At 59.4% G+C, this 13,300-nt stretch overlaps 1 protein-coding gene across 2 annotated transcripts; it reads left to right on the top strand.

The window, feature by feature from the left end:
- Positions 1-1,650: 1,650 nt before the first annotated feature.
- On the top strand, positions 1,651-12,850 carry MAP3K6 (mitogen-activated protein kinase kinase kinase 6). Of its 2 annotated transcripts, XM_012439780.3 has the most exons (29): positions 1,651-1,990; positions 3,324-3,463; positions 3,563-3,586; positions 3,850-4,040; positions 4,159-4,327; positions 4,706-4,812; positions 5,247-5,417; positions 5,515-5,627; positions 6,017-6,176; positions 6,400-6,562; positions 6,643-6,750; positions 6,875-6,924; positions 7,019-7,114; positions 7,262-7,349; positions 7,432-7,565; positions 7,872-7,999; positions 8,247-8,383; positions 8,719-8,824; positions 9,359-9,516; positions 9,614-9,806; positions 9,905-10,043; positions 10,345-10,504; positions 10,652-10,828; positions 11,115-11,220; positions 11,486-11,630; positions 11,720-11,832; positions 11,927-12,000; positions 12,284-12,360; positions 12,560-12,850. In XM_012439780.3, the coding sequence occupies exons 1-29, from the start codon at positions 1,651-1,653 to the stop codon at positions 12,648-12,650; spliced, it is 3,858 nt and encodes a 1,285-aa protein (XP_012295203.2). In that variant the 3' UTR covers positions 12,651-12,850. The 2 variants fall into 2 exon arrangements, with proteins under 2 accessions (XP_012295203.2, XP_012295204.2); XM_012439781.3 differs by lacking the exon at positions 3,563-3,586.
- Positions 12,851-13,300: the final 450 nt, after the last annotated feature.

The raw sequence follows: 13,300 nt of genomic DNA, 5'->3' as shown, positions 1-13,300 counted from the left end.
TCCACTCAGGCTTATACCAGGTCATTAATTCACACAAGAAAGTTGGGGATTCTTGGGGATTTGAAGCTGAGAAGCTGTAGTAGCCCAAAGGGCTGGGGTTGTCTCCTTCAAGGGGTGGGTAAAGAAATGTTTAGAAAGCCAGGAGAGGTGGTTCACACCTGTAATCCCAGCACTTTCGGAGGCTGAGGCGGGCAGATCATGAGGTCAGAAGTTCAAGACCAGCCTGACCAACTGGGTGAAATCCCATCTCTACTAAAAATACAAAAAACATTAGCCGGGCATGGTGGCGCGTGTAATCCCAGCTACTTGGGAGGCTGAGGCAGAATTACTCGAACTCGGGAGGCAGAGGTTGCAGGGAGCTGAGACAGCGCCACTGCACTCCAGCCTGGGCAACAGAGCAAGACTCCATCTCAAAATAAAATAAAATATGTTTAGAGTGGGAAGTGCTTCTCAGGGCCTATGGTCATTTTCTGGATAGAAGTCAAAGGTTAGTGGGGCTCCACAGCAGGTTGGGTCCTAGGGAAAGCAGCCTCCTAAGCAACAGTAAAGGCTCAGATGCCGGCCGGGCGTGATGGCTCACGCCTGTAATCCCAGCACTTTGGGAGACCGAGGCGGGAGGATCTCGAGGTCAAGAGATCGAGACCATCCTGGTCAACATGGTGAAACCCCGTCTCTACTAAAAATACAAAAAATTAGCTGGGCACGGTGGTGCGTGCCTGTAATCCCAGCTACTCAGGAGGCTGAGGCAGGAGAATTGCTTGAACCCAGGAGACGGAGGTTGCGGTGAGCCGAGATCACGCCATTGCACTCCAGCCTGGGTAACAAGAGCGAAACTCCGTCTCAAAAAAAAAAAGGCTCAGATGCCAAGTCCCACTTCAGGTCGGAAGGCTTTTGGGCAAGCGGCCTGGGGTGAAGGTTCCCCCCATCCCAGTCCCTCCCTGCCTGCACTCACTGGGCCCTGGAGGACACCCATTATTCATGGTGCTCTGCGCACCCTGATGTCTCTAGAGAGCCATTCATTCAACAGATTCCTGCAGGGCAGGGCCTGCGGATCGAACCTTTTCCCTAGCTCTGGCCTTGTCACACATTTTATTCTCGCTTGCTGCGAGCAGTCCACAGTCTTCGGGGTGCTTGAGGGCACCAGGCTGTTCCGGAAGCGGCCAGTCTCCGAAGTTCTGGCGGGAGAGAAGGGAGGGGAGAGGCTGAGTCTCCGGCCCCTAGGGAGCGGCGCTGCCCCAGGGCCGAGGGTGGAGCTTTCCGGGTAGGCCGGGAAAGGGCTGGGCTCAGCCTACATGTGAAGGCAGGACAGCGTTGGCGGCCGCTCCCTTGAGTCCAGGTGGCGGGCACCTCCGGGCCGATTCCCAGGATCCGCCAAGTGGCTCTGAGCTGCCGCTCACCGGATGTCCCAGATTCTGGGACCCAATTCCCGATTTCTGAACCTCAGGACCTTGCAAGTCCGAGCTCGGATTTCTCCCTGGACTTTAGATTCTTGGAACGGGACGTCAGGCCGGATTCTGGATCCCCAGATCCCGTAGGAGATTCTCCGATATCGATCGGATTCCGGATCCCAAGATTCCCGATACGCCGGCCCAGGCTCCTGCCCCGCCCCGGGTTCCCAGTGCGCCGCGCCCCGCGCCTGAGCGCCCCTGCATGGCGGGGCCGTGCCCCCGGTCTGGGGCACAGCGCGCCGGCAGCTGCTGGCAGGACCCTCTGGCCGAGGCGCTGAGCCGGGGCCGGCCGCTCGTTACGCCCCCAGGCCGGGGCTGCGCGCGGAGCCGGCCGCTCAGCGTGGTCTACGTGCTAACCCGGGAGTCTCAGCCCAGGCTGGAGCCTCGGGAGGGAACCGAGGCGGAGCCGCTGCCCCTGCGCTGCTTGCGCGAGGCTTGCGCGCAGCTACCCGGGCCGCGGCCGCCGCCGCAGCTGCTCAGCCTGCCCTTCGGGACGCTGGCGCTAGGCGACACCGCGGCGCTGGACGCCTTCTACAACGCGGGTGAGCGCTCTGGGGGCGGGACCGGATCCGGGCGGGCCCTAAGGTCCTGGGAAGGGACCAAGCCGGGCAATACGGCTCAAGGGAGTGGCCGAGAGGGGTATCCGGTCTAAGGGACTTAGAAAGTGAGCTAAAAAGCTGAAGGGCTTGAGACAGGGCTGTGAAAAAAGTGAGATTTAGGGGATGTGGGGCGCGGCCGGGCTGGGGACGAGACAGGGATCCAGGCTTGGCTCCTGGGTTTGGAGTTGGGGCTTAGGCACCCTTCAGTCGGGGCAGTGCCCGGCGAACGAGGCAAGGATGGGGCGGGGCTTTGGAATTCTGGGGCGGGGCAGGGCGGGGAGCTGCTCGGAGCTGTAGTGTCTCAGGGGTGGGGTTGGAGAACTCAGCCTCAGGAGGATGTCACGCGGATCTCTTGAAGACAATTCCTGGGAGAGGAGCTTGGACTTAGGGAAAGGGGCTGTACCAGGGAGGCTGGAGTTCAGGAGTCCTAGCATACTACTTCCGAGAATCGGACTGGGAAGGCAAAAAGAGAAGCGAAGAGACCCAATGAGACTGGACACCCGGCGAGGGACATTAAATAGCGTCAGAGGCCAAGAAAGAATGGGAGGGGCAAGTGGGCGGAGAAGGATAGGCCAGGGGCGGGGCCAGAAGGAGGCTATTCCCTCGTGGGTCACTCCTCCCTCCCGCCAGCCCGGATGCTCCGCCCCCATACTTACTTGCCAGTTCAAGAGTTCGGGAGCTGTGCTTCCTGGATGTCCATGAAATCGCAGCCTAAAATGAAGGCTGACCCGACCACTCGGACACGATGACACAATTATCGATAGACACAAATCGCATACATGTTGACTCATGTAGGCCCTAGCAGACGCTGTCACACAAATGCAGTCAGACATAGTAAGTTATACATGTCACAGACACACACATACATACATGTAGGCACAGAGTTGTCTATGCACACTGATGGTAGCCTCTTTCAAGAGATCGTGTGGAAGACCTAGGGGAGAGGATCTCTATGTTTGCACAACTCCTGCCTCCCAAATGGCCTGGAACAGACTGAACCTGTCCACAGCCTCCCCTCCCCCATGCCAGGTGCTCACAGGCTCTGAACCGTGGCCTGGGAGTCTCAGCCCAGTAAGCCCAACTCCTCTCCTGCAACACCACAGAGATCAGTTCTGTGAAAGTGCCAGGGGACCCTAAAAAGGACCAAATGAGGACCAGAGCAGAACCAGACCCTACTGGAGTCCCACAGCAAGATAGGCCGAGCCAGGATGGACCCTGGCTCCTTCCCCATCAAGCTGGGCTTCAGGGATCAGTGCCACCCACTCTGTGCTTGCAGATGTGGTGGTGCTGGAGGTGAGCAGCTCACTGGCACAGCCCTCCCTGTTCTACCACCTCGGCGTGCGTGAGAGCTTCAGCATGACCAACAACGTGCTACTGTGCTCCCAGGCAGACCTCCCTGACCTGCAGGCTCTGCGGGTAGGTGGCGGGTAGGTGGCCTGGGACTGGTGGGGGCAGGCACAGGGCTGGGGTGGGGCCCGCGGAGAACACCAGTATCTGACTGTCTGCCTCCTGCAGGAGGATGTTTTCCAGAAGAACTCGGTGAGCAGAATCCACCTCTTACTTGAAAGTGCCCTTTGACTTCCACTATGATCTTTGACCTCCACTAATCCTCCTGGCCTCCTCAGTCACCTAACGCCCTCTGACATCCATGTGTTCCTCTGTTTCCTGCTGCCTCCTTTCATGACGGTGCCCCTTTCCTGCGATTCCAACTCCCACTGGTGCTGACCTTTGACACTCTCACTCCCCTTGTCTAGCCCTGTGCTGACCTCTGACCTCACTGATTCCTGCCTCCCTCCCACCAGGACTGCGTTGGCAGCTACACACTGATCCCTTATGTGGTGACGGCCACTGGTCGGGTGCTGTGTGGCGATGCAGGCCTTCTGCGGGGCCTGGCTGATGGGCTGGTACAGGCTGGAGTTGGCACCGAGGCCCTGCTCACTCCCCTGGTGAGCCGGCTTGCCCGCCTGCTGGAGGCCACACCCACAGACTCTTGGTAATGAGGGCCCCCAGGGAGGGTGTCCCAGGAGGGGGCTGGTGAGGGTACAGTGGGCTGGGGCTGAGGTGCAGGCCCCACCATTCTCTCTCCCTGCCTCCCGTGCCCTGGTCATCAGTGGCTATTTCCGGGAGACCATTCGGCGGGACATCCGGCAGGCACGGGAGCGGTTCAGTGGGCCACAGCTGCGGCAGGAGCTGGCTCGCCTGCAGCGGAGACTGGACAGTGTGGAGCTGCTGAGCCCCGACATCGTCATGAACCTGCTGCTCTCCTACCGCGACGTGCAGGTGTGTGGCATTCAGAGAGGCAGTAGAGCGGCCGGCATTTGAAGTCAGACAAACCCAGGTTCAGCTCCTGGCTGTGCCACTTGCTCACTGGTGGCTTTGGGCAAATATCAAACATCTCTGAGTGTGGGCTTCCTTATCTGTAACAGAGGATAAGCATGTAAGCATGTTGCTGCCTCCCGGGGCAGTTGTGGGGTTCAGAACACCCAGCATGGGGCATACGGTAGGTTCTCCCTGTGAAGTGTGGTGTCCACTGGGCCTGAGGGAGGTGTGCAGAGGATGGTGGGTGGGTGGGATGCCAGGGGTGGGACAGGACCCTGGCTCAAGGTTCCTCGGGGCCTGGGGGTCCATGATGCCAATGCTTGCCATTCTCGGATGCAGGACTATTCGGCCATCATTGAGTTGGTGGAGACACTGCAGGCCTTGCCCACCTGTGATGTGGCCGCACAGCACAACGTCTGCTTTCACTATACTTTCGCCCTCAACCGGTGAGTGGCAGAGCAGGGGTTAGGTCATAGACACATAAAGGTTTCTGAAACCTGGGTCTCTGCTTTGCAAAGCCATTGCTGTCTGGGATCACTGCTGTTTGGGAATTTGCTGACCAGGGTCCTTGATGTCAATAGGTCCCTGTTGTTCTGAGTTACTGCTGCCTGGGTTGGTGGGTGGGGGGAGGTGGTGCTGCCCGTGGTATGGTCACAGCTGTCTAAGATCACTGCTCCTTAGAGTCACTGAATCTAAGACTTCACTTCCATCTGAGGTCACTACCCCTAGAGAGGTCATTGCTGGCCAGGGTCACTGTCATTTTGAGGTCATTATTGTCAGGCCCCTGGAAGGGTCCCTGCTGTTCAGTGTCTAGAGGTCCCTGGAGAGAGCAGGCCAGGGCCATCAGGGAGGGCCTGAGCCCATCGTTTCTTTTCCCTAGGAGGAACAGGCCTGGGGACCGGGCGAAGGCACTGGCTGTGCTGCTGCCGCTGGTACAGCTTGAGGGCTCCGTGGCACCCGATCTGTACTGCATGTGTGGCCGTATCTACAAGGACATGTTCTTCAGCTCGGGCTTCCAGGACGCTGGGCACCGGGAGCAGGCCTATCACTGGTAAGGAGCACAGTGAGTGTCCGGTGGGCTGAGCTGTGAGATGAGGGATGGTGCTGTGGACATTGGTCCAGCCCTGTGCCCCCTACCCCCACCTCAGGTATCGCAAGGCTTTTGACGTTGAGCCCAGCCTCCACTCAGGCATCAATGCAGCTGTGCTCCTCATTGCTGCTGGGCAGCACTTTGAGGATTCGAAGGAGCTCCGGCTAATAGGTGAGCACAGATCCTGGCCTTGTCTCCTCACCCACAGGGGTTCAGAGGGGCCTGGGAAGAGGGCAGGGGGAGCGCACACTGGGCAAGAGCTAGGATGAGTTCATCCATTTTGGACTATCCTGCCCATACCCACGCCTGGGTCCTAATGCCTGTCCTGGGCCCTCAGGAGCCCTCAAACCCAAAACTGTTCCCAAACTCACACCTGCGTGTTCCCTACATCCCGAATTCCACATACATCCGTGCCTGAGCTCCTGTCCCCACCCGAAGTCTTGCCATACCTAACAATTTACTCATATCTATGTTCATGTCCACACTCAGGCCCACAGAAACAGTGGGCATCTCTCAGCCCTGCACCCACACTCACTGGAGCCCATGCCCCTCTCCCCCAGGCATGAAGCTGGGCTGCCTGCTGGCCCGCAAAGGCTGCGTGGAGAAGATGCAATATTACTGGGATGCGGGTTTCTACCTGGGAGCCCAGATCCTCGCCAATGACCCCACCCAGGTGGTGCTGGCTGCAGAGCAGCTGTATAAGCTCAATGCCCCCATATGGTAGGTGGCCCCCACTGCATTCTTGACCTGACCTGGGCTGTCAGCTCCTGCACCTATGTCTGTTGGTATGCTAGCCTGAACCCTGAGCCAACGACCTGGCCACTTTTAGACCAGTGCCTGTGGCACCCCATGCTAATGTTCTGGCTATTTCCAGGCCAGATTCCTCTGCCTGGCAGTGCTGGTTGGTGCCTGGGCTGAACTGAGGATACGGCTTTGCATGCAGGTACCTGGTGTCCGTGATGGAAACCTTCCTGCTGTACCAGCACTTCAGGCCCACGCCAGAGCCCCCTGCAGGGCCACCACGCCGTGCCCACTTTTGGCTCCACTTCTTGCTACAGTCCTGCCAGTCATTCAAGACAGCCTCTCCCCAGGGCGACCAGTGCTTGGTGAGGCCTGTAGGGGTGGTGGACCTGGGAAAGGGGCGGACCCCTTCTGACCAACCCCTCTCCCCACCACCCGCCTACAGGTGCTGGTCTTGGAGATGAACAAGGTGCTGCTGCCTGCGAAGCTCAAGGTTCAGGGTACTGACCCCGTGAGCACAGTGACCCTGAGCCTGCTGGAGCCAGAGACCCAGGTGAAGTCGCTGCTGAGGCCCCTCACTCTCCTCTGTGGGCACCACTTCTGTGGAGCCTTTCTCCCATCCGCAGACCTCTCTCCTGTCCCCAGCACCCCGAATCACACCCTATTTCTTCTTGCAGGACATTCCCTCCAGCTGGACCTTCCCAGTCACCTCCATATGCGGAGTCAGGTGATAGGCGGAACCTGGGGCGACTAGAAAGACCAGGAGATGAGGGTCGCTGTCGCCCAGCCTGGCACTCACTGGGTTCTTCATCTCTTCCCAGCGCCTCCAAGCGCGACGAGCGCTGCTGCTTCCTCTATGCACTCCCCCCGGCCCAGGACGTCCAGCTGTGCTTCCCCAGCGTAGCGCACTGCCAATGGTGCGCGGCCTTTCATGGTTGGGGTACTCTGAGGGCCAGGATGACCGGGGTAGTAGGGAGAAAGGAAGGGACGACGTCCCTCGGGTGCTCCGGCTTAGGTGGGGACCAAGAGGCCCCTCCCGCGGGTCTGACCTTCCCCGCCTTCAGGTTCTGCAGCCTGATCCAGGCATTGGTGACGAACCCGGATTCCACAGCGCCCGCGGAGGAAGCGGAGGGCGTCGGGGAGGTCTTGGAGGTGAGGACGCAGGCCTGGGAGCTCGTGGACGGCGAGGGGCCATGGGCCCTGATGAACCCCCATTTCACCCCGCGCCCGGCAGTTTGATTATGAGTACACGGAGACGGGCGAGAGGCTGGTGCTGGGCAAGGGCACCTATGGGGTGGTGTACGCGGGCCGCGATCGCCACACAAGGGTGCGCATCGCCATCAAGGAGATCCCGGAGCGGGACAGCAGGTGCGTTACGCGGCCGCGCGGAGGGCTCGCGAGGGCCGAGTGGGCGGGGGCATGAGAGGAGCGGCTCCTGTGGGCGGGGCCTAGTGGGCGAGCTTGCAGGAGCTGAGAGTTCGAGCCCTTTGGAGTGGGCCCGTGGGCGGAAGAACCAGGACCATGCGATCGGGACTGAGGTCTGGAGGGTCCTGTGGGCAGGGTAGTAAGGGTGGGGCAGGTCGGAGAGGGCTTGTGGGCGGGGCGGGTCCTGGGGGGGGACTGGGCTTCTCTGCCTACGTCTGCCCTTTTCCTCTCTCCCTTACCTCTCCCTAGGTTCTCTCAGCCCCTGCATGAAGAGATCGCTCTTCACAAACGCCTGCGCCACAAGAACATAGTGCGCTATCTGGGTTCAGCTAGCCAGGGCGGCTACCTTAAGATCTTCATGGAGGAAGTGCCTGGAGGTACCTGCCCTGTGTGAGATGGGAATGAAACTGAAGTGTGGGGCATGGGACCGAGGCAGGCAAGAGTAGGGAGCCCTAGGGGGAAACGCACCCCAGTGTGTGTGGGTGGTGTAGCCTAGAATTAGCTGAGGAGTGGCGCTGGATGATGGAGCTGGGGCTACGACATGGGTGTGTTTGCACCTTGAGCAGAGAGATGTGGGCTGGAGCAAGTGGGTGGGAACAATGAACTTGGACTGTCCCCACCCAGGCAGCCTGTCCTCCTTGCTGCGGTCAGTGTGGGGACCCCTGAAGGACAACGAGAGCACCATCAGTTTCTACACCCGCCAGATCCTGCAGGGACTTGGCTACTTGCATGACAACCACATTGTACACAGGGACATCAAGGTAAGCCCTGCCTGGGGTTGACCCGCCCTCATCTGGGGAGGGTGGGGGTGGGGGGAGGAGACATGGTCCCAGACACAGTTTAGATTAAGTGAGCAGACCTGTTGCAAAGGGTAGGGAATTGATCAGAGAGGCTGCTTAGAGAAGGAGGGGAGAAGTTCAGCTCTGAAGCCAAACCAGTTGTCAGCTCCTAGAGGGGCATATAAGTGGGATGTCAAGGGGAGACTGTTGACAGAAGAAGAACCAGGCTGGGCTCTCCAGGAGATGGGATCCCAGAAAGAGGGTCTAGTTCTGCTGTCAGGGACCCAGCCCAGAGTCCACTAATGACTATCAATCAGGGTGACAACGTGCTGATCAACACCTTCAGTGGGCTGCTCAAGATTTCTGACTTTGGCACCTCCAAGCGGCTGGCTGGCATCACGCCTTGCACTGAGACCTTCACAGGTAATGAGGTGTGGGGTGGTGAGTGGGGATGCTGATCTGGGGCAAAAGATCTCTTGGAGCTTTCCAGGGAATGGGGTTTCTCCTAGGCACGGAATTAGAGTCCTAATGGGGAATGAAATCCCGGGTGAGTGATTGGGCCAGGGGTGAGGTGATGTCATTTAGAATTGGAGCTTGAATAACTGATGAAATTGACTTTAGCACTTGAGGAGTGTTGATGTAGGTCAAGGTGGGAGTTGGAGGAAAAGGCGGGTGATGGAGTTCAGGGGGAAGATGCAGTCCAGGTTGTGTGAGGGAATGCTACTCTGGGTGACGGAGCCTAGGATGAATGATGGAAGCCTTGGCAGGTGGTGGAGCCTAGGGTGGTGATGGAACTCAGGATAGATGTTTGATGACCAGGAGGATAGGTGTTGAGGTACATTTTGGACGATAGGTTCAGGATGGGTGCAGTCAGCCTGAGGATGATGGCATTCCCCTCCCCGCTCCCACCCCATGATAAAGCCTAGACGGGTATTGTTGCTCCTGCTCCTGTCCTAGGAACTCTGCAGTATATGGCCCCAGAAATCATTGATCAGGGCCCACGTGGGTATGGGAAAGCAGCTGACATCTGGTCATTGGGCTGCACTGTCATCGAGATGGCCACGGGTCGCCCCCCCTTCCATGAGCTAGGGAGCCCACAGGCTGCCATGTTTCAGGTGAGACCCCTCTGGGCCTGGCCCATGGAGGTGGCATAGGGCCAGCCTGGGCCTTGGACACCTCTGAATGTCACCCTTGTTTGCCCTCCCCCTGCAGGTGGGTATGTACAAGGTGCATCCACCAATGCCCAGTTCTCTGTCGGCTGAGGCCCAAGCCTTCCTCCTCCGAACTTTCGAGCCAGACCCCCGCCTCCGAGCCAGCGCCCAGGCGCTGCTGGGGGACCCCTTCCTGCAGCCTGGGAAGAGGAGCCGCAGCCCCAGCTCCCCCCGACATGCTCCACGGCCCTCAGGTGCTTGGGGGTGGCGGGATGGGCATGCTGGCGGTGGAGGAGCTTCGGAGCTGTGAGGGCGAAGGAGGGCCCAGCTGACAGCTCTGTCCTTCCATCAGATGCCACTTCCGCCAGTCCCACTCCTTCAGCTGACTCAACCACCCAGTCTCAGACACTCCCGTGCCCTCAGGCACCCTCTCAGCACCCGCCCAACCCCCCCAAGCGCTGCCTCAGTTATGGGGGCACCAGCCAGCTCCGGTGAGACCTAGGCTCCTGGGATGGGTTCCCTTTGCCTGGTTTTGCCTTTTTATCCCATCCGACAAACGCCCTCCTTGGGGGCCAGGGCACCTTGACCACTTGTGAATGTGGCATTTGGTGCCTCCCCATGCCCTGTCCTGGAAACTCTAACTTAGACTTGTGTCCTCTCAGTGCGGGGTTTATCTATGTTCATCCCTGAGAGAAAGGCATAAAAGTAGGAGAGCCAGGATTCAAACCCGGCAGCAGAGGTGGCTGGCCAGTTGCTGCCTGTCTTCAATCAGCCGCTCGCCCTTGTGCCCAGGGTGCCCGAGGAGCCTGCGGCCGAGGAGCCTGCCTCTCCGGAAGAGAGTTCAGGGCTGAGCCTGCTGCACCAGGAGAGCAAGCGTCGGGCCATGCTGGCTGCGGTTCTGGAACAAGAGCTGCCCGCGCTGGCGGAGAATCTGCACCAGGAGCAGGAGCAGGTGGGCGGCCCGCCCTAGCGCCCCCTGGTGGTCGCACAGGGTCAGGACACCTGTTGAGGTCTTCCCCTCACCCCCTGCCACTCCACCTCCGCGGCAGCATCTCTTTTGGCTCGAACAGGCGCAGACAACCCCTCTCTTCTTTCTCAGGTGTCCCGTCTGGGCAGAAATCATGTGGAACAGCTGCTGCGCTGCCTCGGGGCACACATTCACACTCCCAACCGCCGGCAGCTGGCCCAGGAGCTGCGGGCGCTGCAAGGACGGCTGCGGGCCCAGGGCCTTGGGCCCACACTTCTGCACGCCCCACTCTTCGCCTTCCCGGATGCGGTGAGGGCGCCCTCTGGTAGTTAGGGCTGCCCAGAAACAGGTAGTGAGCTCCTCGTGCCTGGGAAGGTGCCAGGGCTTGATGTTCCAAGATTCTCTGTCTCCTCCGTGAAGATCAGGCCTTCAGCAAAAAACCGTCTGCCCAGTCCTAGCTTCCCAGCCCATCTCTAGACCTCAAGCCCGCTCTCCCCACCTGCCTTCCACAGAATACTTTCCAGGCCTTTCCAACTCAAGCCCTGCCTCTAGTTGAGGCTCGGCTGCCTCAGCGGCGCCCTTTCTCCCTCTGCAGGTGAAGCAGATCCTCCGCAGGCGCCAGATCCGCCCACACTGGATGTTCGTGCTGGACTCGCTGCTCAGCCGTGCTGTGCGGGCAGCCCTGGCTGTGCTAGGCCAGGGTAGGAGGGGAGTGTCGCGGGCCTCTTGCCAGCGAGGGTGTGGTGCTTGCTGGGCGCGGTGAACGCCGAATGGGGCCGGTGGGGGCCAGGCGGGACGGGGGCGGGCAGGCGCCGGTGGGGGTTTGACTAAATGGACATCTCCCATACCAGCACCGCCTGGGCCCTGCCCAGAGCCGGGCACCCTACCCCCACACTCCCTTGCTGGGATCTGGGGGTCCCAAACGGGCTTTGTAGCCTTGCCTAAGTTCACTGCACTGGGCTGCAGAGGTGGAGAAGGAGGTGGTCTCACCGAGGTCAGAGGAGCTGAGTAAAGAAGGGGACTCCCAGCAGAGGCTGCTTCCAGTGGAGCCCGAGCAGGGACCCCCTCCTCTGATGGTACAGCTGAGCCTCCTGCGGGCAGAGACTGATCGGTAAAGCCCCTTGGAATCGCTCATAGCCTCTGCCGGGCTTCAATCCACTCCCCAGTCCCCACTCCACTCTACTCTTCTGCCCCCGACAGGCTGCGGGAAGTCCTGGCGGAGAAGGAACGGGAGTACCAGGCCCTGGTGCAGCGGGCTCTGCAGCGGGTGAATGAGGAAGCCGGGACCTGTGCCCTGGCCTCAGAGCCCCCAGGTGAGTGGGCGTGGCTGGAGAACACTATTGTGAATGTGAGGCAGCTTCTAGCAGGAGGCACCCTGGGCCTCATCACCTGACTGCTTCTTGACAGCTGCTCTTTCAATGGACCAGGGCCTGGTGCAGTGGCTACAGGAACTGAACGTGGATTCAGGCACTATTCAAATGGTGAGGCAGGGAGTGCTTGGCTGTCCATGACCTCATTGGCCAAAGCCTCCGTCTCTGTCCACATTCCGGCTCTTCTCACTGTGCCCTCTGATGCAGAGAATCTCAATACCGGAAGAACACTTAGTATACTCTTCCCATTGTATGGATGAGAAAACTGAGACCCAGAAGCATGTGATCTGCCTCAGTATTTTGGCAGCAGAGCAGAGCTAGTACCTGGGTCCCTGGACACATCTTTTTGTAATTTCTTCTTTCCATGTCTCTGCGGGTCTTTGTCCACATGCAGCTGTTGAATCACAGCTTCACCCTCCACGCCCTGCTCACCTATGCCACGCGAGATGACCTTGTCTACACCCGAATCAGGTACATCCTGGGCCCCTCAAGGGTGAATCATGTATGTGGCCTCATGCTGGCCAGCTGCAGGCCTGCCTAAGTTCCTTCCTGGAAACCAAAGGGGCACCTGGGTCCCCTAGGGACAGAGGAGGCACTGGGCAGACAGTGGGTGCCAGAGAGAGTCCAGGGCCACCTTCTGGCTGTGCCACATTGAGTCTGCTACCCCCAGGGGAGGGATGGTATGCCGCATCTGGAGGGCCATCTTGGCACAGCGAACAGGATCCACGTCAGTCACCCCTGGACCCCGGGAGGCTGAATGAGGGCATCAGAGGCCAGACAGACCCAAGGATGGATGAATGGAGAGGACAAAGGCCGCTTCTGACACAGCAGCCCCAGGACACCTGGGGTGACTGGAGGAAGCCAGGCGAGTAGGGGCCAGGACTGGTCCCAGTGAGAGAAGCCAATCACCAGCACCCAAGCACCACTAGACAAAGTGTATTAAACAGAACACTTTTGCACATTCGTGCTGGCAATTTCAGAGGTGTATTTGGGGAGGGGTATCCTGGGAACAGCCCCCTGAGGACTTTTTTTTAAAAAGTTTTTTAGGCTGGGGCAGTGGCTCCTGCCTGTAATCCCAGCACTTTGGAGGCTGAGGCAGGCAGATCACAAGGTCAGGAGTTTGAGACCAGCCTGACCAACATGGTGAAACCCTGTCTCTACTAAAAATACAAAAATTAGCTGGGCGTTTGTGGCGCACACCTATAAATCCCAGCTACTCAGGAGGCTGAGGCAGGAGAATTGCTTGAAAATTAGCTGCAGGTGGTGGTGTCACATGCCTGTAGTCCCAGCTACTCGGGAGGCAGAGGTCATCCAGGCTGGGAGTGCAGTGGCATGATTATATTCATGCAGCCTCGAACTTCTGGATTCAAGTGATCCTTCCTCCTCAGCCTCCTGAATAGCTGGGACTGCA

This window comes from Aotus nancymaae, unplaced genomic scaffold, assembly GCF_030222135.1.
Source record: "Aotus nancymaae isolate 86718 unplaced genomic scaffold, 86718_ANA_hifiasm-v0.15.2.pri h1tg000053l, whole genome shotgun sequence".
Taxonomy (NCBI): Eukaryota; Metazoa; Chordata; class Mammalia; order Primates; family Aotidae; genus Aotus; species Aotus nancymaae.
Note: the sequence above shows the minus strand (reverse complement) of the source record. Positions and strands in the feature narration are given on the sequence as shown.